This window comes from Vombatus ursinus, unplaced genomic scaffold, assembly GCF_900497805.2.
Source record: "Vombatus ursinus unplaced genomic scaffold, bare-nosed wombat genome assembly UNPS02014817.1, whole genome shotgun sequence".
Lineage (NCBI taxonomy): Eukaryota > Metazoa > Chordata > Mammalia > Diprotodontia > Vombatidae > Vombatus > Vombatus ursinus.
In genome coordinates, this window is record NW_020954595.1 from 11,264,525 (window position 1) to 11,286,402 (window position 21,878).

Here is a 21,878-nt window from a genome sequence, read left to right on the forward strand (position 1 = left end):
TTAGAATCTTGTCTCTGCTGCTGCCTTTCCTTGGCTGCCCGGCTCCTTAGCACAGTGCAGGGCACGTGGGAAGCACAGGATGAATGCTTGCTGACTGACCCCCTGACTGTACTGCTTCCCCAGCCAGATCTTAAGCCCATTGAGGGAAGTCTCCTATCTACATAAGCCTCCCACATGCCACCAGTCACTCGTGGTATTAGGGACAATAATAGCATGCATTTATACTAAAGGCATTTCAGGTGTGCAGAGCACTTTAATAACATCTCCTATTTCACTGGAGCCTCACAACAACTTGGGAGGGAGGTGCCATTATGATCGCCGTTTTCCAGATGAGGAGACTGAGGCAGAGGTGAAGCGACTTGTCTAGGGGCACACAGCTAACGAGTGGCTGAGACCTGACTCAAAAACAGGACTTCCTGATGGCACGGCCAGCACCCTCATTTTTGCCAGCCACCCCTTCGGTAGCAGTTTAGGTGGCATGGATGGCCCCGCGTGGGAATCGTTTGTATCTCTGGGAAAGCAAATGGGAGGGAGGTGCTCCCGACAATGTAGCCTGACCCTCCTTGTCAGCATCGGGATGATGTAAAATGAGGCTTTGGAAAGGCTCCACAGCTAAAAAGCTTTCATTAAATGGAGGAGATGTCACTTCCAATGAGAGTGAATTATCAAAGTTGTATTGTCAGGAATTTGCTTGGATTTTTGTTACTTTTTGTTGTACTCTTTCATTGAATGATGTGTTATTTAATAGAATTCTGGATTGAGTTACTTCTGTCGATAAATGTATTTGTATATTGTGTAATTAGATCATGGATATATAAGTGAACTCGAGATTGCGGATTTTTCTTAAAATGCCTGGCTTTGTACCCCCTGTGCTGGCATGCAGTAAGTGCTTAATAAATGTTTTCATTTGTTTGAATAGGGTTGACTTGGAGGGTTGAAGTCAGGAAAAATAAAAAAAAGATGTTCCTATACATAGGCGAGTATTTAGATCCGAAGGTCATTACCTTAAAAACTCATAGCACAGTCACAGATGGTCAGTGGGGCTTACGCTGTTTGCATTTAAACTTGTCCCAAGTCGCCTCGCCGTCAGGCCCTTACCACACAAGTCATCTTGTCCTCGTCTTTTTTGCAGAAAAGCTTCATTGGCCCGAGCAGGAATCGACTAATAAGTCCCTTCTGAACCCCGGAGAGAAGCTGATCATTGACTGTGAAAACAACATTTCACACTTGGCCTCTGGAATACTGAAAGATATTTTCACGACTGGAACCAGTAGCTACAATGTCCTGCTCCAGTCCAAAGAGGAAAAGAAGAGCCAGCTGCACAAGCCGTCATCCCCGGCCCACCACCGCCGGCACCGAAAGCCTAGCCGGTCTCCCGGCTCCCCGCGTGGGAAGGAGCAGCACCCCCACAAGATCAAGGTGCCCATGCCCCTGACCAACAGCAGCTGGTGTTACCTGAACAAGCAGCCCTCCATCTTTGTCAGCAACCCACTGCCCGGCCACGTCAGGTTCTCCAGCAGCTTCAGCGTGAGCGGGAGCAGCCTGACCCCCAAGCCCAAGCCCAGGGCCAAGGGACACTGCTTCTCCGCGCTGGCCAAGCCCAAGCAGCCTGCCACAGTGCCCAAGAATTTTGAGAAGGGAGATGACCCTGCCAGGAAGCTCTGCATCCTGACGGCCATCAAACCCACCAACCTGGAGAGAGAGAAGGCCAAGTTCTTCAAGGCCGAGTTCGCCTATGACCCTCAGTTCGAATATGCCAACCCCACCATGCCCGCCGTGCTGGCTAAGCATGGCCGGGCGTCCGACCGCTTCCTGAAGCAGGTATGGTGCCGTGGCGGCTCTGGCTCAGAACGTTTGTCCTGGGTGTCGGGGCCCAGCAAGCGTGGTCCTGGCCAGCACCCAGATTGTTTTTTCAAAGGTGGGCATCAGGATTTCAAAAGGAAGGGGCCAGTCTCCCCGACAGCTCCCCAGGCTTAAGAGGCAGTCTTACGAAGCGTGGCCCCGAAAGGTCGGCTCTCATTGGCCAATCTGCTGGTGGTCGGCCTCCCTCCGCTTGGCCCGTGCAGGCGTCAAGGTCTGGGGCCGGGCCGGGGCCTCCTTAGCTGAGGGGAGCTGGGAGCCTCTGGCCGTGCCCCAGTCGTGCGGCTGTCGAGAAGGCAGGATGTTAACCGAGGGCGGGAGTAGCTGCCTCTCTTAACATCCTGTGTCATCACGGTGGTGGATGGCATTCGGGTGGGGCCTTAAGGTTTGCAAACTACATACGTATGTTCTCCTTTGGTCATCACAGCAACCCCATCATGTAGGTACTTCAGCTGGGTTGTTGCTGTTCAGTCGTGTCTGACTCCCTGTGACCCCATTTGGGGTTTTCTTGGCAGAGATACTAGAGTGGTTCTGCCATCTCCTTCTCCAGCTCATTGTACAGATGAGGAAACTGAGGCACACAGGGCTAAGTGACTTGCCCAGGGTCACACAGCTAGTAAGTGTTGGAGGCTAGATTGGAACTCAGGTCTTCCTGACTCCAGGCCTAGCACTCTATCCATTGCACCACCTAGCCACCCCACCAAAGGTATGATTCTCCCCATTTTATGGATGATGAAGCTGAGGCTTGCACAGCTGGTAAGTGACAGAGGCAGCATCTGGGCCTGCCTCTCCCCTGACTGCAGAGTCAGGCTCTCAGTCCACTAGCCCACACAAGATCCTGGGTAAGCAAGGCCTTTGTCTTCCCATCTGTTCCCTTTCAATGGCAGGGAAGTTCCGGAGGGGAGGAGGATGTGGTCGGTTTGTGGTCAGTTTGGTCTCTGTGTCCCTGCCCAGCCGCCCGGGGCCACGGGAGGGGGGAGGGAATTGATCAGGGCTCCTTGAGTTGGACTGAATTGTGGAGGAGTCTGGTTCTGGGGCACAGCTGCCCGCCCAGGGGAGCAGTAGCAGACGAACGGTGGGGGCAGGCTGGCAGCAAGCCTCGGCCCCCATGCCATGCAAGGTGGCTTCTGCTCGGCCCTTCTCCCTTGTGTCCGCTCAGCAGTTTGGGGAGCAGTCGCCTTCACAGAGCTCGTGGGGGCCTCTGGGCAGGAGCCTGCTGTTGGGAGAAGAGTCAGGTTTAGGGCGGAGAAGGGGGCACCTTTCAGGGGTCACCTCCCTGGCTTTCCAGTTTGAGGGGGCCTGGGGCAGGGGGAGCAACTGAGGGCGGCAGCGGCTGCTTGGAGGTGCACCTGGTCACCTCCGACAGAGAACAGTGTCCTGGCATTTTATTTGGAAGAGTTCAAGCGAACAAAAACAAAATAATGAAAGCCGCCCTCCTGCGTAGCCTGTGCTAGGTCCAGCAGATGGCGCTATTTCTCCGCGATTCAAAAGCTGCTTTTCACTTTAATCCACCCCACGAGGTCATGGCTTTAGGGCATCTGACCTAACTCCCTCCTTGTAGGGACCAGGTACGTGCTCTGAGGGCAGGCACTGATCCCCTTTCGGCTTTGAATGCCAGAGCTTAGCACACATACATGCTGCGGGGTGATGGATTGCCTCAGGTCCCACAGGGGATCTGTGCCTAGCCGGTATCTGAACTCAGATCTTCTGACCTCCCGTCCAGCCCACTTCCCGCTGGTCAGTGCTGCCAGCATGGTGTCTGCAACTTCCATAGCAGTGGTGGGTGTTCGCCCGGAGTGGGGCCTCGTGCAGGGCGCGCACCTACAAGATGGCTATTGAACTGAACTGAACAGAATTAGCACTGTTCAGAGGGAGGGCTCACAAATAAGAGACTGAGTCTCACTGCTCAGAGGGAACAGCCCCCCAGAGCAGCATTTTCTGGATAGCAGGCAGAAAACCATTTTGTCTGGGAGACCAGAGCACAAGGATGGGGACAGGAAGTGTTCCTTCAGGCTTCGTTCACATTAACTGCTGATAAATAGATTATGAAACTCTACTAGGTCCGAGATCTCGTTCATCCATACAGCTGCCCCTACACAGGCACAGAGGACAATTATCTGGCCTTCTCAGCTTATGAAAAGTCTGCCCCAGTGTCCTGGGAATTCAGCCTTGAGGCTCTGCTGCCTTCCTCTGGACCCTGGTACAACCGATTGCCTGGCCTGGGCTTTGCCTCCTGTGCCACTTGGCAGATGCAGGCCAATGGTGGCAATATGCCGTGGCCCATGGAAGCCTGCCTTCCATTATCCTTCCAGCGCCCTCATGGAATGGGAAGCTCCATGGGATTGTGACTTCTCCAAGTCAAGGCTGCCTGGTTTTCAGCCATCTAGCATCCCCAGAATAACAGTGGTGTTAGCAATGTGTTCTCTGGCAGAGCAGCATCACTGTGTCTTCTGAAGGACCTGCCCACACACAGAAGCCAGAACCCAGAATGGCCAGTGGGCAGCACGCTTTCTTCCAGCCTCCTTTGGGGTGTCCACCTTTATTTTTTTGTGAGGCTGTTGGATTTAAGTGACTTGCCCAGGGTCACACAGCTAGTATCAAGTGTCTGAGGCCGCATTTGAACTCAGGTCCTCCTGACTCCAGGGCCGGTGCTCTATCCACTGCACCACCTAGCTGTCCCTCTTTCATATCTCCTACTGCTTATATCTGGTCCACTCACTCTCCTGGGGGTCCCTGTTGTCTCCTGAGTAAGCTTCGGGCACCTCTGCCTGGCATTTGGGGCTGGGTACAGTTTGGTGCTTATCTCCCATCACGTCACTCCACGCAGTCTGCAGTCCAACCAGAGCAGGGACCCTGGCCCACTGCGCCCTTTGGTTCAGCAGGACCCTCTGGGTGCAGTGTTCCCTTTTTCTGTTGGATTCCAAAGAAGCCTTGTCTGCGCGCCCGCCCCCCCCCCCGGGGACCACGGGCTTCTCAGCTCGTCTGATATTGGATTGTATGGCTGTCTGTGTCTTGCCCCACCCCCCTGCCCCCAGCAGCCTCTCAGCTCCTTGAAGGTACAAAGCCCATGTCTTAGCTAAAGTCGGGATTCTCCCAACTTTATCTGTATGATAAATGTTTGTTCTGTTTGTATTCAAGTCCTTTCTCCCCCATCACTTTAAGACTAAAACCTGAACCCAGGTAAGAAGATCCAGAAGCTGGGGGGGCAGGCAGAGCACTGCAGCTTTTCCTCCCCCTGTGGACTCAGCTCTGGCTGTTGCGATTCCCAGCTGGGGGGGAGCAGCATTTCACCTGCCCCTGGTAGGTCCACTGGGCTGATAGGGTTCCTAAGCAGAGCATCTCAGAACAGAGACCTTTACCATCAACCCTTCTCAGTTTAACAGATGGGGAAACTGAGGCCCCCTTGGCAGTAATAACCCGAATGAGTCATGTGGTAGAGATGGGGGAAAGAACATGAGTGTTGGGCACTAAGTTCCTTGGTCATCCAGGCCTGCTTTAAAAGTGACATTTTGAAATTAAAACTCTTCTTTAGACTTAGTGTAGAAGATGATTAAACTCTTTTGCTTTTTCCCTATAAAGAAAAATAAAAGTAGTTCCAAAGTCTTCTTCATCTCTGTGTAGACAGCCATCATAAGCTAATAAACAGGGAGTCAGCAGTCCCATATTCCACTGCTCCTTCTCCAGCCAATCACATGGAAACCTTAGAAGCGCTAAGTACTCTGTTCGAGTTTCTCAGTCCTTGAATTGCAGATGATAATAATTAATACCTGTACCAAATCTGCCTCCTCATGGCTTCAGAAGTATTCATTAGGTGTCTATAAAATATGCTGGGTCCCCCACAGCAAAGTGTGTGCGTGTCTTAAGGAGACTAAAAATGACTGAAAGCCCAAGGAATGTGTTGACTCAATTTTACATCAATAAACATGGGATCCAATCCAACAAGGATTTTGTGGTCATTACCAAGGAAGGATAATGATCAGTTACTACAAAAATGCATCATTCCTGGGGCAGCTAGGTGGCGCAGTGGATAGAGCACTGGCTGTGAAGTCAGGAGGACCTGAGTTCAAGTCTGGCCTCAGACCAAACACTTGACACTTACTAGCTGTGTGACCCTGGGCAAGTCACTTAACCCCAATTGCCTTAAAAAAAAAATTTAAAAATGCATCATTCCTAAGTCATACGTATATCCATTTCATTTCATTTTGTCTGTATCTTTCGCAGTCTGTCAATATTATGGAAAGAACTTTACAGAGATACGGGAGTTACGAAAATTTTGAACAGGCTACCGGAGGTTGCTTATTGTCCAAAACTCGTATCTGGAGTCACGTGAGGAAGTACATGACCAAGGAAGGCTGCCTGGGAGAGGTAGGTCACACAAGCCGCTTCTAACACTCACCCTGCATAGAACGGTGGTTTACCAGTGAACTGACGATTGGGAAATGGCCTTAGAGTAGATCACAAATTCAAGGCAATTGCAAAGGACTCATGATGAAAACTGCTCTCCACCTCCAGAGAGAGAACTGGTGAACTCTGAGGGCAAATTGAAGTATCATTTTTTTACTTTTTATTTTTCTTGCTTTTCCTTTTTTTTTTTTTGGCATGATTTCACATACATAATGGGGATCATAGGTTTGCCTTCTCAATGAGTGGGAGAGAAAGTGGAAGGAGGGAGAGAATTTGGAACTCAAAAATTTTTTTGAAAGAATGTTTTAAAAATAATAATAAATTTGGAGGAAAAAAAAGAGTTCATCGTAGAAGTTGCCCCTTCCTAATCCTCACCGGGGCACCAAGTTAAATAGTGTCAAGTTGCCCTCAATTGTCCTTGGAACGGCCCACGTTGAGGAGAGGCGTGTGCTGTGTGTGTGCACAGTTTTCTTGACCTAACTCGCCCTCTGCCTTTTTCTTCATCCTCTGGCCAATTCACCAACCACGTGGGCGCAAGTTTGAATTGGGGAACTGAGCAGATCTCAGGGCTGTGAAATGTGTGCAACGGAAACCAGTCATCTTACAGAAGTTACCCACAATGCCCTCTGTGCTGGGAGCTCCTGCTGCGATGCCCTTGGCTTTGGGCGGGGTTTGCTTCGGCTGTCACTAGGGGCGGCCCTGCAGAGGCTGGCTACCACTTGTAAATACTCGAGGTGAAGCCAGGCATGTGCCCCTCCCCTGCCCCAGGCACCGTGCTCCCGGTAGAGGCCAAGGGGTCCCCTGCACCCCAGGGGGCTCTGCTTCCTCCGCTGCTCTGAGGCTCTCAGCAGCGAGGGTGGCACCTCCTCAGCTCTCGTGCCCCATTTTCTGGCTTCTCGGCCCTTGCAGGCGAGGAGGGAACGGTACCGATTAGAGTGCCCCTGGCAGGGAGGGTTTCTGGGAAAGGACCCAGCTATCTTCTCTGTCTCCTCTTGTCGGTTAGATTGTGGTTCATCTCACTGAAGATCTGCTGTCCCGAGCATCGATGACGGTGGTCAATGGCTGTCCAACCCTGACCATCAACGTGTCCACTGCCCGTGAGCACTGGCTGGAGGGGATGCTCAGGCACGAAATAGGTAAACGCAGCCTTCCCCTTCGGGTCAGGCGCTGTCTCTGGGGCCACTGACCTTTCCTAGCCGCTGCCTCTTCCCAGCACCATCCCATGGCGTCAAAGTTAGGCTGTTTAAACACATTTCAGAAGACTGCAAGGCAGGCTCCTGACTAGGCAGGTCCCCTCGATCAAGAGAAAATGAGGCAGCCAGGCCGGACCAGCACCAAGATCTGTGGTTCTTCCTTTTGAAAACGGACTGGACGTGCAGGCGTGCCGTCCCACGCACAGCCTGTCAGGTCTGCCTGTAACCAAAAGGGACCAGAGTGACGTCAGGCCCTCGGGCTCTGAATGCACTCACCGTCTCTGTTCTGCTTAGCAGTGGAAAAGAAGAGGTTCATTCGCCTTAGCACCCAATTCTCCTGGGCTTTTTTGTAGGCACACACTACTTTCGTGGGATCAACAATCTTCAGCAGCCGTGGAGCAATTGGACGGGCCGTAAAAAATATGGCCTGCGGCCCAATAACCCCACGGAGGAGGGGCTGGCCAGCATCCATAGCGTGCTTTTCCGAAAGGACCCCCTGCTGTGGAGGGCCGCTCTCCTCTACTACACCGTCTACCGGGCCAGCCAGATGTCCTTCAGCCGGCTCTTCCAGGACGTCGGGAAGTTTGTCAAGGACCCCAACACGCGGTGGGACTATTGTGTGCGAGCCAAAAGGGGCTGGACTGACACTTCACAGCCGGGTAAGCGCTGGTTTCTGAGGTTTTTGTGTTCCTTAAACACTGGACAGCCCTCTGCTCACTACTGTCACGTGCTCACTTCCCCTAGGGGTGGGGCACAGTTTAGGGGTCTGTGAATGTGGATCCCCCCCCCACTTTGATCATTGTATTTCACTGGGATTGGGCTTGTCTGTCTTTCCAAATCTCAGAATGCCAGACGGGTTCATGCCACAAGCAAGGTTACAGACCCCTGGCTGCAGCGCTAAATCTGGGTCTGCCTGAGGAGAGGGTGCACTCACCCCAAGCTGACTTTGGCTGAAGGGGTGGAAGCCAGAAGCCAGAGCTTCTGTAGGTGGCCGTGGGGCAGTGGGGTGGGAGGTGGGATGGCTCGAGCCTCCCTTGAGGAGTACTGCGCCAGCCGAGGAAGGTGGCGGGCCCTGGAGGGGCGATCTGGTGACAGGGCCCGCAGCCGCAGCCCCCTGCCCAATAAACTGCAGCGACTCCGGGCTCCCCCATAATGTCCCGTGTGATGTTCCAAGCACTCTCCCAACCCCACACACATCTCTTTCCAGCCCCCCATATGCTCCCCAGTCAGTGGCACTGTCCCTCAGACAAGGCTTTGCCTGTGAGGCCTAGAACACCCCCCTCCCCTGGCGTCCTTCAGGTCCCGCCTTCTACAGGGCGGCTTCCCTGGTCCCTTTAATTCTAGGGCCTCCCCTCTGGTGATACTCTCCAGTCGCTCCCGCGTCGTCTGCGCCTGGCCGTTCTTGTCTCCTCAAGATCAGACACTTTTGTTTGCCTCTCTTTGCACCCCCAGCACTTAGCACGGGGCTGGTACATAACAGGTGCTTCGTAATTGCTTAAAGAAGAAGGGGGCTTATTTTCTCACCTAATCCTGCAGACACGGAAGGTGGGGGAGGAGCGGGCCTCACTTGGGCCTTCCTCTGAACCGGTGCAGAACAGAACAGCACCACCCTGGGCCATGGAGGCGTGGAAGGTCGGCCACGGTCCCCCGAGGCCCCCAGCCGTGGACTGCTGCTGCCTGCCCTCCTGACAGCAGGGCCGCTCGGGGCATGGCCAGTGGAGGAGCAGGGTGTGCTTGACTGGGCAGATTTGTTCAGTGGGAGGGAGAGGAAGTCAAGGTTTGTTTGCCAAAAAAAGCAGCTTTAAGAAAGGGCACGTCTCTAACCCAGATGAATGGCTCTGGGGAGAAGAATTGCAGGCAGTGGGAGAGGGCCGCCCTTGGGGGGAACCAGGCCTCCTGCCGTGGCCAGCCCAGGGCTCTTTGCACTGTTTCCCATGGCTCAATGTCTTCCTTCCTCAGCTTCTCTTACTTAAACACTGTTTGTTTCCTAGATGGGTCCCGTGGCCCCAAGCCCAGGGCCCCAGGGAGGGAGCTGTGGAAGGGCGGCTTCTTGGTGGGAGGCATTGGGAATCTAGGTTAGAGCAGGGGATGGTCCATATGGAGAGATGCTCCGCTCCGGGATCGCTAAAAGCCGTCCTGTTCATTGGCAAGACTCCACATTTTGTATTATGCCTGTACTTAGATTCTGGTCTATGAGACGTTCTCCCGGACCCCAAACACAGAAGAGTTTGTCTGTGAGGTCATTTCCCACAGTGAAAAAGCCATGTATCACTTTGATTCCATCAGGTTGTTTCAATAAAGACCAAGTCTACCTGGATGGCATTCTCCAGATCTTGAGATACAGAGACTCCATTGATTTTCACTTGCTGACCACGCTGGGCAAGGTAAGGACCCTCAGCTTGGTAGCGTCGTCCCCAGGCTGGCCGGCGCCATCTTCACGTGCTCAAGATCCTGGCTCAGACCTTGACATTTCGGTTAAGTTGCATTTTTGCACGATAACACAAGGGGAAAATGTGAGTTCATTGTAAGAATCTGCCTGAGGCTTGCTAAGTGATAGGTGAAGAGGAAACAGAAGACATAAAGTCAATTTTCCTAACCAAAAACATCAATAAAATTTAATTATAAAAAGAGTCAGTTCTCCTGAATTTGATTCACAACTAGGTTATGTTGCAGTCTGATTCAAGCCCCTCCCCACCCCAGGTGCTGCTGCGGGGGGGGGGGGGGGCTGTGCCAGGGAGCCCAAGCAGAGCCAGGTGCTGCTGTCCCTGAGTGTCCTGTCTGCCCGCAGGTGGCAGCAGCGAGGATGGAGAGAGGAGGGTGTCCATGGCTGAGCTGTGCATCGATTAAGGAGCGGGAGCAAAGGTGGGGGAAGGTCAGAGAGAGCAGTGTCCTCCCTCCCTTTCCTGGCCTTGGCAATGCAGAGGGGAGGCGTCCGGAGTGCAAAGGCAGGGTTGTGTTACCGCACGGAGATGAATGGGGAGGGTCTGCAGAGAAATCTCGGCACGGGGAGGGGATGGATCTGGAGACCCGCATGGAGGGACCAGGAAATGCGGAGGCAGCGGATCCAGGCTTCCATGGGAGAGGTGACGAGGCAGAGGGTTTGCAGGATGGAGAATGTGGCTCAGTTTGAAAACAAACATTTGTTAAACACCCCCTGTGTGTGAGAGAGCGTGTGCGAGGCCCTGGAGATGTCACCACCAACCCACCGCGAAGTCACGCAGTCTTCGAATCCCAACCGACACCAGGAGCCTCCAGATTGTCACGGGGAGGCTTCGAGCTGGTCCGCGCCCCAGGACTGTCCGCCTCTGACCTTTGAGGAGGGGGCACTGCACATGCTCGGGGTCTGGGAGTGGGAAAGACGGTGCAGAGGGAGCATCAGGCTCCTGAAAGTGAATCAGTCCCGTCTCTTTGTAGACAAAGGACAGGTGGTCAGTTCTGTTCTCTGCTTAGCGACTTATGGGGTGAATAATTTGGCAGACCACCACCTGGTAAGTCTAGAGGAAGAAATCCGCAGAGCAAGCAGCAGTGGTCAGGAATCACTGGTGTTCTGTGCATGGTGCCTGGGCTTAAATCCTCACAACCTTGGGAGCTCTTGGACCCCAGGCCGAATGCTCGGTCTTTCTCTGCCTCAGTTTCTTCATCTAGAATGGAAATAATAAAAGTGCCAACCTGCCAGGGTAGTGGTAAGGACACAATGAGATATTTATGAAGTGCTTTGCAGTCCTTAGAGCGCTTTCAAGGCGCTGGCTGCTGGCTCTGTCTGCTATTTGTTATTCACGAGGTGTTATCCCCAGTAAGCTGGAGGAGCCCCTCGAAGGGAGGACTGTCTTGTTGTTTGCCTCTGTGTGCCCAGCACCCAACCTGGGACACGGCAGGTGCCTGAGACAAGTCAAGTCAGCACGCGCTGATTCGGCCCTACTGTGCGCCAGGCACGGGCTGAGCACTGAGGAGACAAAGACAGGCCAGAACAAAAGAAAACAAAAGCCAGTCCTCGCTTTCCAGGAAGGAGACAACAGGCAAAGAAAGACCTACGGACAGGCGAGGGGCAGACAGGATGGCAAACCTGAGGGAACGCATTAACCTTAGGAGAACTGGGAAAGGCTTTGTGAAGAAGGTGGGACCTTAGAGGAGACTGGGAGGAATCCGCGGCACGGAGATGAGGCGGTCACAGCAGCGGTCCTGGAGGAGGCCGGTGCCGCGGCATCGTGAGGGAAAGGTCGGAAGGGGCCAGCTGAGCAAGGGCTTTCAAAGCCGTTCCTGGAGGTCCCAGGGACGAGAGGGGAAAGGGAGGAAGGCCTTGTCAGAAGAGAGAAGGAGGGTCCAAGCGGGGCTTTAGGAAGGTCGAAATGGTGACCTGGCCACTTATCGGCTACCGAGGGCGAGTGCAGGATGACAAGGAGGCCACAAACTCGGCTGATGAGGGGGACGGGGCCTCTCGGCAGCAGTGAGCAAGGGCGGAGATGATGAGTTTCGTTTTGGTCGCGCTGAGACGCCTTCTAGTTCAGAATAATCTAACAGGCCATTGAGCATGCCAGGCTAGAGGTCAGGAGCAAGCTTCGGACTGGATAGGTGGGTTTGAGAATCATCTGCCTGGAGGGGATCATGGGAGCTGAGGGGATCGCCATGAGAAGAGGAGCCAAGACAGAGCCTTGGGGCGGGGGGGAGGATCCAGCCCAGGAGACGGAGGAGGAGCAGTCGGAAGGCTAAGGAGAGAGAAGAGGGATGGGCAGGGTCAAAGGCTGCCAGCAGGGCAGGGAGCAAGAAAAGGCTGTGGGATTGGGCAGCCAGGAGAAGTCGGAAGTCAGACGGCCGTAGACGGCCTTCTCAGAGAGAAGGGAGCAGAGCTGTGGGATGGTGGGATGCCAAGACAGATCAAGGGACGGCTTGTTGAGGGTGGGACTGACGAGAGGACTGGAGAAATGGATTTGGAATCGGATTGACTTGAAAGGGGAGCCACGCTCCATCAGGAACAGGCCTGACCTTTTCTCTTGGCAGGGTTGCTGGACTGGGAGCTTCAGGAATGAATGAAAAGCTCTCTTTTGAGCACTAAGGTCGAAGGGCTGAGCGAGGCTCGGGGGCCACCAGGAGGGGAGGACAACAGTCCACTGTCTGTCTGTCGGAGGAGACCGTGGACGGGGAAGGTTTCGGCTACAAGACGGATGGAAAGGCCCTGGGCTTTTGTAGAGACAGCTGCAAAGTCGTGGGAACACACCTTTTTTCGTGTCATGGGCGCTTCAGATGTGGGACCATTGGACTTTGGTGGTGATGGCTTTCTTCCCTGGGTCTTCAGGAATGGTGGCCGTGGCCACCTTTTGACCACGTGACTGCTAGGCTGCAGGATGTGATAGATGAGGGCAGAGGGGGCGTGACTTGACCCGGCCAGCACACGCCAGCTTCTGTATCTCCTTCGAGGTCCCTGGTGACTTCACTTCGGCAGGCCGTCTTGCACCGTCGGGGGCAGTGGGGTCAGCAGCTGGCCTCGGTGGTGGTTATCGATACGATTTACTTAGATTTTAGCCACGTATTTCCCAAGGTTTTTCATTCTGTTGTTGTGGGTGAGACAATGGTCTTGTTGGGTAGATTTGGAACTGGCTAAATTACCAGCCCCTAAAAGTTGTCATCAGCGGTTTCAAATTGGCCTGGCAGGAGGCTCCTGTGGGGTTCCCCAAGGACATGTGCGTGGCCCCGTGTGGCTTAATGTCTCTCAGTGACTTGGATAAAGGCAGAGCTGGCCAGAGAGCTAACAGCCACTGGCAGGAGGGATCCCAAAGCATCTCAGTGAGCTAGAACATGGGGGCCCCTCTCACTAGGGACACCCTGGCGTTCATAAATCAGCTTGTCCTGTATTTACAGGGTCGGGGTGGGGAGGCAGAGGAGGGCAAGGCAGGTTGATCTGAACGAGATGGAGGATCTCAGGAGTCAGCAGAGGGTATGGCTGCAGGACTTGGGACAAGACTTCTGCGTCCTCTCCCTCCATCGCACCACACCCAGAGCATTGCACCATTTTAAAGGGGAAAGAAAGAGAAATTGAAGTGTCCATCAGCAGACAAGCATTTCCAGGGACCTGCTATGTGCCAGGCACTGGAGCATGGGGTAGTGCTGCTGGTCAGCCAGGAAGACCCGGGCTCCAGTGCTGCCTGTGACGGACCCAGGACAAGTCGGAGACTGACCTTTCTCTGCCCCAGGCATCTCTGGTTGCAGAGTCCGCGCTAACCGGCATTGGCAAAGAGACTTTGCTCCCCGATTCAGTCCCAGCCCATGTCAGGCTCTGTGAAACAGCCCCTCACTCAAGCAGCTTACCTCCTGGTGGGGGACGGACACCCGCATCTCCCGGGACACGCGATCGTCGTCACAGCAGGCAGTGGCTTTCTACAGGTGATTTCATCGGGTCCCGACAACTACCTACTGTGATCCCCATTTTACAGATGAGGGAACTGGGGCAGGCGGCAGTGACTTGCCCAGGGTCCCAGCTGGCAGATGTCTGAAGTCGGAATTGAACTCAGATCTTCCTAACTCCAGGCCCAGCGCCCTGGGCACTATGGCTCCCCCTTGCTGCTGTTAGACACTTTGTATCAACATACAAAGCGATTAGGAGGGGATGCATCGGAAGAGGGGTCATTTTGGAGCTGCCCCCGAGCTGAGCTTTGCAGCGAGCTTGGACTTCCAAGAGGTGACCCAGAGGTAGGAGAGGAGAGGGCACGTGCCGTGAGCAGCTCATGCAGAGAGTATGTATAGGCAGCGAAGGAGACAGGGGAAGGACTCACTGGGGCTAGGGCAGCCATGCTGGTGAGAGGGGCGGAGGGCATGGAGGGCAGAGGAGAGGGCCGGGGAGTGCAGGTCAGCAGCTGATTGAATGTGGCCAATGGAGGAGACGCTGGCTCCGACCTCGGGCTCATGCCGTAGGGAGCAGAGCGGCTACCAGAGGAGAGGAGTCAGGGGAGATGAGGTTCTTTTCAAGGCTGTGACTCTCCAGCCCCTGCAAGCAGCATCAAACGCGTCCTCCTGAGCTCGGAAGACAGAACCAGGAGCAGTGAGGGAGAGCTTCCCAGAAAATTCAGGCTTGACATCAATGGTCACAACCATCCCAGCGGATCGTGGGCGCCTGGGGAGGCAGGGGGGCCCAGAGAGCCTCCCCGTGGGGAGCCGCTGGCCGCGATCCTCTCACCCCCTGCCCCTCAGCCCAGCCTGCTCAGCTCCTCATCTCCTCCGCTTCTCTGCCTGACTGGAGGTTCTGGAGAGGATGCATTGACCCAAAAAGGCTCCGCGCCTCTCTGTAACAGGGCATCAGGGCGGTTCTCCCCACTGCCAAGGTCACGGAAGTTTACTTTTTCTCCCATTTCTGGTCCATCGGGCTGATCCCTGGAATATCTGAGTCTGTGTAGAAATGACGCAATGCTCTGCTCTGGAGGCTGACTCCCGAGGACAGGAGGATGCAGGGCTGTGCACCGTACCACTGGCTCTGGGGTTAGTCACCCCCGGCGGGCAGCGGAGCAGCGCGGGCAGCGGAGTGGCGCGACCAGCTTTTTCTCTAGGAGGAGATCCAGGCTAGCACAGTGACACAGAACAGCACTGACCGGAGGCTGGGGTACAGGGACCGAGCCCTGGCGCCAGGCTTTCTCACTGGTACTACCAACCACATTGGGCTGGTACAGGGATGTCACTGTGTTTACATTTTGTAACAAAAGGACACCGAGGATTTTGTAGACAGAACTTTATTTCTGACAAATTTACCCTCATTAATCCATGAGTATCTACTTACAGTGAGCACCAGGACAAGGGGAATCTCAAGAAAAGAAGAGAATTTGATTTCACCCAAGGACCCTCAGAGCCCCTAGAACCAGGGAGGGCAGGGAACGAGGCCCGGAACGAGGACAAGGCCCAGCCACCCTGACAGCTGCTGATTCTCTCTCTTCCCTGGCTGCTGTGGCCACAGGCCCTCCCAGGCCAGGCCAACGTCCAGCCCCACTGCAGCCCCTGGGTGGGTCTTTGTTATGCAGAGGGAAAGGCCCGTAACTGGACCTGGGAAAAATCCAAGGCCCTGAAGACAGCACCAGCAAGCCACAGAGGGTGTCGTCCACCCAGGGCTGCAGGCAGCAACTTTCCTGTGGGTTTGGCTAACTCCCAGACAAGTCTTAGGGCCTGCAGCAGGAAGAAGGCCAGACGGACACTCAGGAGACCAGAGTTCAGATCCCAGCTCTGCCTTACCGGCTTGGTGAGCTCGGGCATAGCCCTGCCTGTCTCTGCACCCTCTGGGGTCCCTTCCAGATCTGGGCCCATCATTCTATGAACAACGTCCAAACAAGGTCATGTCGAATCTTGCCTTATCTTGGAGACAGACAAAGAGAAAGGGGAGGAGAGAGGGAGGGAGGAGGAAGAGAGAAAGAGAGAGACAGAAGGGGGAAAGAGAAAGAGAAGAGAGAGACAGAAAAGGGGGAAGAGAGAGGGAGGGAGAAAGAGAAAGGAAGAGAGAGAAAGGAGGGAAGGAGATAGGAGAGAGACAGGAAAAGGGAGAAGGATGAAGAGAAGGGTAGGGAGAGAGAAAGAAAGATAGGGGTTGGAGAGGGAGAGAGAAAGAGAATAGAAGGAGGGAAGAGAGAGAGACAAAGGAGGGAGAAAGAGAGCGCACTCTATCCACACATCTGGATGAGGTGGTCATGGCAAGAGAAGATGATCACCCATTCCTTTACTAGGCCAGTGGAACACAGCAGACAACTTCTGTTTTTCAGTGTTAAAGTGCTCTGATCAGTAAGTCTTCTCTTGAGATTCCGTAGCCTCTGTTAACAGAAGGACGTATAAGAATTGACCTCGTGAGATCCAGAGAAGAGACTCCTAAAAAGTCTTGTGTGAAGGGGGTCCCACCTGGGGAAAAGGCTCCCACCGAGCCAGGCCCCATGTTGTCACTCAGCGCAGCACTCACTCCCATCTTCCTCCCCTAGGTTTCCTTTGAGGACGTGGAGCGCTTGAAGACGCTGGCCGTCACGGAAAACCTGAGGGTCCCGCATTTCCTGCAAGACAGTGAACGGTACATGGAACAGTTACAGAAAATCATGGATGTGAATGAGCTGACGGACAAGGAGCTCCAAGATCTCATCTACTAGCAGCTGCCCCACGCTGGAGCGCCACGACCATGCCCGGACGCGGCTGGGGTCAGACACTTTATAAAGCAAACAGCGATTTATTCTGGGTTTTCAGTGAGGATGATCTGCAGTATTCAGCAATGTTTTTTTAAGTGTGTTAAAATACAAACCTGAAACAATTTCCCAGAAATGTTTCTTTAAGCGGGGAAAAGTTCACTCTTTGGTTCCCTTCTGGGTGAAACAGTCCACCTTCCCTGATTCCAATATCCAGCTCTGCTGAGGACCCAGGGCCAGCTGGGGCTGGTGTTCAAATGCTGATTTCTATTGTCTAGACACATTGGCTCTGTAGACTCCAGACCCGCTTCTGTGTTGTGGTGGAGGACTGGGGCCAGGTCACCTCAGTTTTACCTCCCGGGAGGTAAAAGGAATGAGTTTTGCCTCCATCTCACCCCATTGTCTCAACTAAGCAAGTGTTTTCCTTCCCGGCACCCTGAGCAAAGCTGCCTCTTCTCTTTCTTAAGCGATACTTAGGGTCTTGGTTGGGGGAGGGCTATGGGAGAGGGACAGGGGTTGTCCTAAGTGCAAGCTCATAAATGCTGACTAGTGCATCGATATCAGAAATGGGGGAGGGGGGGCTTTTTATTAAAAGGAATTTCTACTTGGTATGGGGAGAAACAAACTGCTTCTCCTATGGGGTGTTCAGTCTGGTTTTATGCAGCCTGTAATCTGGAGATGGACCACAGTGGCAGAGCCAACTGTTGCCCCGTCCTGACCCCACTGTCCGACTGTGGGATTGTGGGAGAAGTGCCTGTTTTCCCAGTACAGGCATTTGAGGTGATTCACGCTTGACTGAAGAAATGGCCACAAACCGGCTAGGGCTGCTGGCCTTGCTTTGAGAAACGGTCTAGTTTTCAGAAAGTGGAGGTAGCTCTCCCAGCTACAAGTTGATGTCGTGTTCAGCTTGGGAAGGTGATTGAAGTGTGTCTTTCCTCCCTACCCCGATCCTCAGACCGATCCCTACAAGTGCCCACAGTGGCCGCAGTCTAAGCCTGCAGAGCCTCTTCCCCAGCAGCAAACAAACATTAATTTGTTACCAGGATGCATGAGCTTTGGGAAGAAGAAAGCCTGTCTTCTGATAATAGGGCTTCTATAAGACTGCGCACAGGGAAGAAAGCCAGAGTACCGCTAGACCCTGCCCTGCCCTGCCCTGCCCGATGAAGACAATGTACTTGATATGGAGGATCAATCCCTTTTGACAACAAAAGCCTTTATTTTTTTGGTCAACACAATCACCAGTGCCGGGTCACTGTCGTGACGGATGCCCGCGAGCCGGGCTCACCTGCATCTCCTTTCTTTCTCCACAGCCCTTAGCATACTTTGCTACCAAAATCGAGAGGGCACATTCTTATTCCAAGATATTGTGCACATTCAGGAAAAAAAAAATGAACTGTAACTATCCTGGAGAATGTCTGGGGGGAAGACGAGTTTAGATTTCAACAAATCATTCGGCTCGGTCATCAGACGCATATGGAATTGGGTAAAGGACTGCGCCCACAGAATTGACATTAATGGCATCTCTCATGGAAGGCCTCAAGGCCCTGCCCTTGGCCCTAGCCATTTACCATCCCATAAGGGACTCCCCTCTGGGAAGATGCCAAGAGAGCTCACCCAGCTGCAGCGTTGGCCTGGGTCTAAGGAAGAGACAGCTGGCTTCCCAGACATGAGATGGGAGAAATGTTCAGAGAAGACGGACAGCAAGTTCACCATGTGCCAGACTGTCATGGTGGTCAAAAGGCTAATGCAGTGTTTGTCTCCATTGGGAGGCATTGTGTGTGTGCAGAATATGGGGAGAGGAGTGATGGTCCCACTGTGCTCCAGCCTGGTCGGGTCATACTGGAGCACTGTCTTCCGTCCTGAGCGTGGCCTTTTAGAAATGGCATTGATCAGCTGAACTGAAGAACGTCCACCAGAAGCCAGCCAAGACCAGGAAGGTGTCTAGATCGTGTCCTAAGATCGGTCGGAGGACATTGGCTCAGCCATCTTCAGGCGTTTGGAAGAGGACTTAGCTTGTTGTAAGGAAACACTTGTTAACGGAGCTCTCCAAAAATGGAGTGGGCCTCCTCTCTGGCACAGACAAAGGGCCTGGGCTAGGGGTGGGGGGCCTCCTGTGCTGGAGAGCTGGGCCACTGAAGACATGCCGGCATGGACGTCAGTCAGCTGGGCTTCTTGAAAGGTCTAATTGTGCATGCGTGAAGACCTCTTAAGGGAACCTTGGTAGGCACGGGCAACACCTTAGGAGCCAGGACACTGAAATGCCCATGCATACTGCTTGTGGTTTAATGGGCCCACGTCACCTCCGTGTGCATAAACGAGCACACCTGGATAGATTCCCAAAGGACGTTGCGGTAAGAAGTGACGCTGCAAAAAGGCTGCACCAAGCAGGGTCTTCCTGGGCGAGAGTCAACCATCCTACCAGCTTCAGATGCTCCGAGTTAACTCAGACCTCATTTAAAACTGAAATGAGGCACTTCCCACTTGAAAGAACAGATTGAAATGTGGGCAGAAATGTGGATGCTGATGATCCAGGATCAGTGGAAACACTCATGTGTTTAGCATTCCCGAGCAATAACATTGCTAATCTCAGAGTTTTACAGAGTAAAGAAAAATCACAGCAGCCTTAATTTTCTAGCTCCAAGATTAAATGGAATGAAACCCTTTAGCCTCTGCAGTTTTAACCAGGCTTTCTCTCCTTCTGCCTTAATGGTTTTAAAAGTAAAATCAAGATTCATTATGAGGAGAAACTGACCTTGGGATCATGCTCACCACGTTAAACTGCATTCACAAACAGCTGCAAGTGAAGATGAATGTTCTCGCATCGGGGGGCCGTACAATAGCTATTCTGAAATACTTTTCACTGTGGAAACCTTGTGCTGCACATCAGATCCTTTGAACAGACCGTGAATTCCTCGTCGTGACACGCTGTACACTTGTGATTCCTGTTCCTACAGTGGCCTCCCACCGTCTTATCCCTTCAAATGAAGTGTCCGGTCGATAGGAGTGCAGCATTCCAGCCGTGCTGTGGAGGAGAAAGATTTTGGGATTCAGTCTTTCCTATTGCGTATGCCAGTGTTTCCTTAAGTCTCTTTGTCAAAGGACTGTGCTTTTGAAATATCTAAAAATGTTGTTCACTTAAGCAGAATTCTAGAATGTGAAATACCAGGACCCGGTAGCTGCCAGGCTGCAGCACCTGATAGGATTCAGAGTAGAATTAACACACAAATGCCAGAAACACAGTGAAGTCAATCCAGCCTCAGTAAGCTTGGATTTAGCATCTACTCTGCGCCAGCTCAAACACAATCGTGTTGTTTCCTTCTACGTCTTTGTTAAAATGTTGAAAATATATGATGTTTGTTGTGTAAACTGTTGAGATTGTAAGTAGTGACTAGCTGTTATTAGAAGTAACCTTGATGTTCTGAAATAAAGTTCCTGGATGCTATTTCTTCTAAGCCTAATTCTGACTTCAAATCCCCTGAACCCCTAGACCAGTCGTTAAGGCTCCACCCAAAGAGAAACAACCTCCAGGCAGAGAAGTAAATGCAAAATATGTGCCAAGTACTTTGGCAGTGATGGGGGGGGGAGGCAGAAAGACCCCAGCATGAGCGGTGGCATCGGGTCTGAGGTTTGACAGGAGCTGGGCGAGCATTCCAGGAAGGGGCATGTCGGGTCAGAGGTGTGGAGATCAGAGATGGGGTGTTGTGTGTGGGGAACAGACCCCAGAAGGGCAGTGCCGTGAAATCAGACTGCAGAGCTCAGCCTGGTGACAGCCCAGGAGAATGAACAGAGGAGTGGTGGGAGGGGTGTCCTGGAAGCAATACGGCAGCATGAAAGGTTCTTGAGTAGACAGGTTACGAGATCAGAGCTGTGGCTTAAAAATATGACTTTGGCAGCTGTGTGGAGGAGGTGTTGGGAGGCATGGGGAGACAGTGGAGGCAGGGAGACCAATCTGGAGGCTCCCAAAGTGGGAGAGGGGTGGCTCGAAGGGTGGCCAACTGGAGGGACGGTGGTACCATCCACGCAGAAGTTGGAAGATGGGTGGGGAAGAGGGAGGATAGTGAATTGAGTTCGAGAGGCCTGTAAGATGTCCAGAAGACAGTGGGTAGGGTGGGCCTGAATTGTCTGTACAGAGATCTTGATTGACCCCGTGGGACCTTATGAGATCACGGGAGATGGGGGGTGGGGCAGAGCAGAGGATGACAGTAAAGGAAACAGAGGAGGGGTCCGACAAGGAGGGAACCAGAGAGCCGTGGAAGCCCAGGAAGGAGAGAGGCCAGGAGGAGGCAGAAAGGCCAGGGGATGTAACAGTCGAGGTTGCTGGTGACGTCAGAGAGATCAGGCGCTTGAGTGGTCGGTGAGACCAGGCTTCCGAGGGCTACTGGAGGGCCTTTCGTGACCGTGATGACCCCGCTTCTCTTGTCCCAGGGTTCTCAGAGGAAGGCCCCCGGGCCGTGTATCTGGAACACTTCCCGAACCCTCTGATAGAACAACTGGAACAAGAGGTCTGACTCCCCCTCCCCCCTCTCCTCTTCCTCACCTTTGAGGTGCTCTCCTGCCATTGTCCAAAGCAGGGAGCTCAGTGGGGACTTGGGGGCAGTCTCACCTGACCCTGGGGGTGGCAAAGGTCACCCCGAGAAGGCTCTGATCTCTTAGTACTTATCCTTCTCCTGGCTCCAACCCCTTGTCCAAAAATCCTAGCCAATAAACTCTCAAGCTAGAGATGAGGAGGAGAAACCAGTAACTGCGGTTTGGAGAGAGGAAGAGAGATTAGCAAACAAACTTTAGAAGAAAAGTAAAGCCTAAATAAGACAGACCCTGATCTTGGGGAGCCCGCAGTCTAGCAGGGCAAGGGGTGTTGGGGAGAGGGGAATGGTTGAGACAGAGAACTTGGACATCTGGAGCAGACGGGGTAAGGGCTCTCCAGACGGGCAATGCCAAACGAGGGGTGAGGGAGATGTGGGTCTGGCTTGGAAGCAGTTCTTAACCTTTTATGTGTGGGGTGAAATCTATGGACCCCTTCCCAGAATACCACGTCTGAAGGAAATAATAGCTAACCTTCATAAAGCACTTACTATGTGCCGGGCACTGTGCTAAGTATGGTGCAATTCTCACCTCATTTGATCCTCTTGGCTGGGCTGGGGACGGCTCGGGGTGGGTCTTAAAGGCTGTGAGAGTGGAGGGCCGGCTCTGGGAGGAGTGCCCAGCAGGACTGCCTTCCGGGATGTCAGCAGACAAGCTCACGTCCATGGGACACCTCACGGGGAGGGGACCAACAAATAAGCCTCGAAAA

The 21,878-nt window shown here is 53.4% G+C and overlaps 1 protein-coding gene across 1 annotated transcript in view; it reads left to right on the forward strand.

The window, feature by feature from the left end:
- Positions 1 to 20,019, forward strand: part of KIAA0895 (KIAA0895 ortholog) — a 21,280-nt gene extending 1,261 nt beyond the window's left edge. Inside the window, exons 4-9 of the mRNA XM_027835813.1 lie at positions 1,133 to 1,821; positions 6,082 to 6,225; positions 7,268 to 7,400; positions 7,811 to 8,116; positions 9,744 to 9,841; positions 16,394 to 20,019. Coding sequence (XP_027691614.1) covers positions 1,133 to 1,821; positions 6,082 to 6,225; positions 7,268 to 7,400; positions 7,811 to 8,116; positions 9,744 to 9,841; positions 16,394 to 16,555 — 1,532 coding nt within the window. The 3' untranslated portion in view covers positions 16,556 to 20,019. The remainder of the gene's footprint in view (positions 1 to 1,132; positions 1,822 to 6,081; positions 6,226 to 7,267; positions 7,401 to 7,810; positions 8,117 to 9,743; positions 9,842 to 16,393) is intronic.
- Positions 20,020 to 21,878: the final 1,859 nt, after the last annotated feature.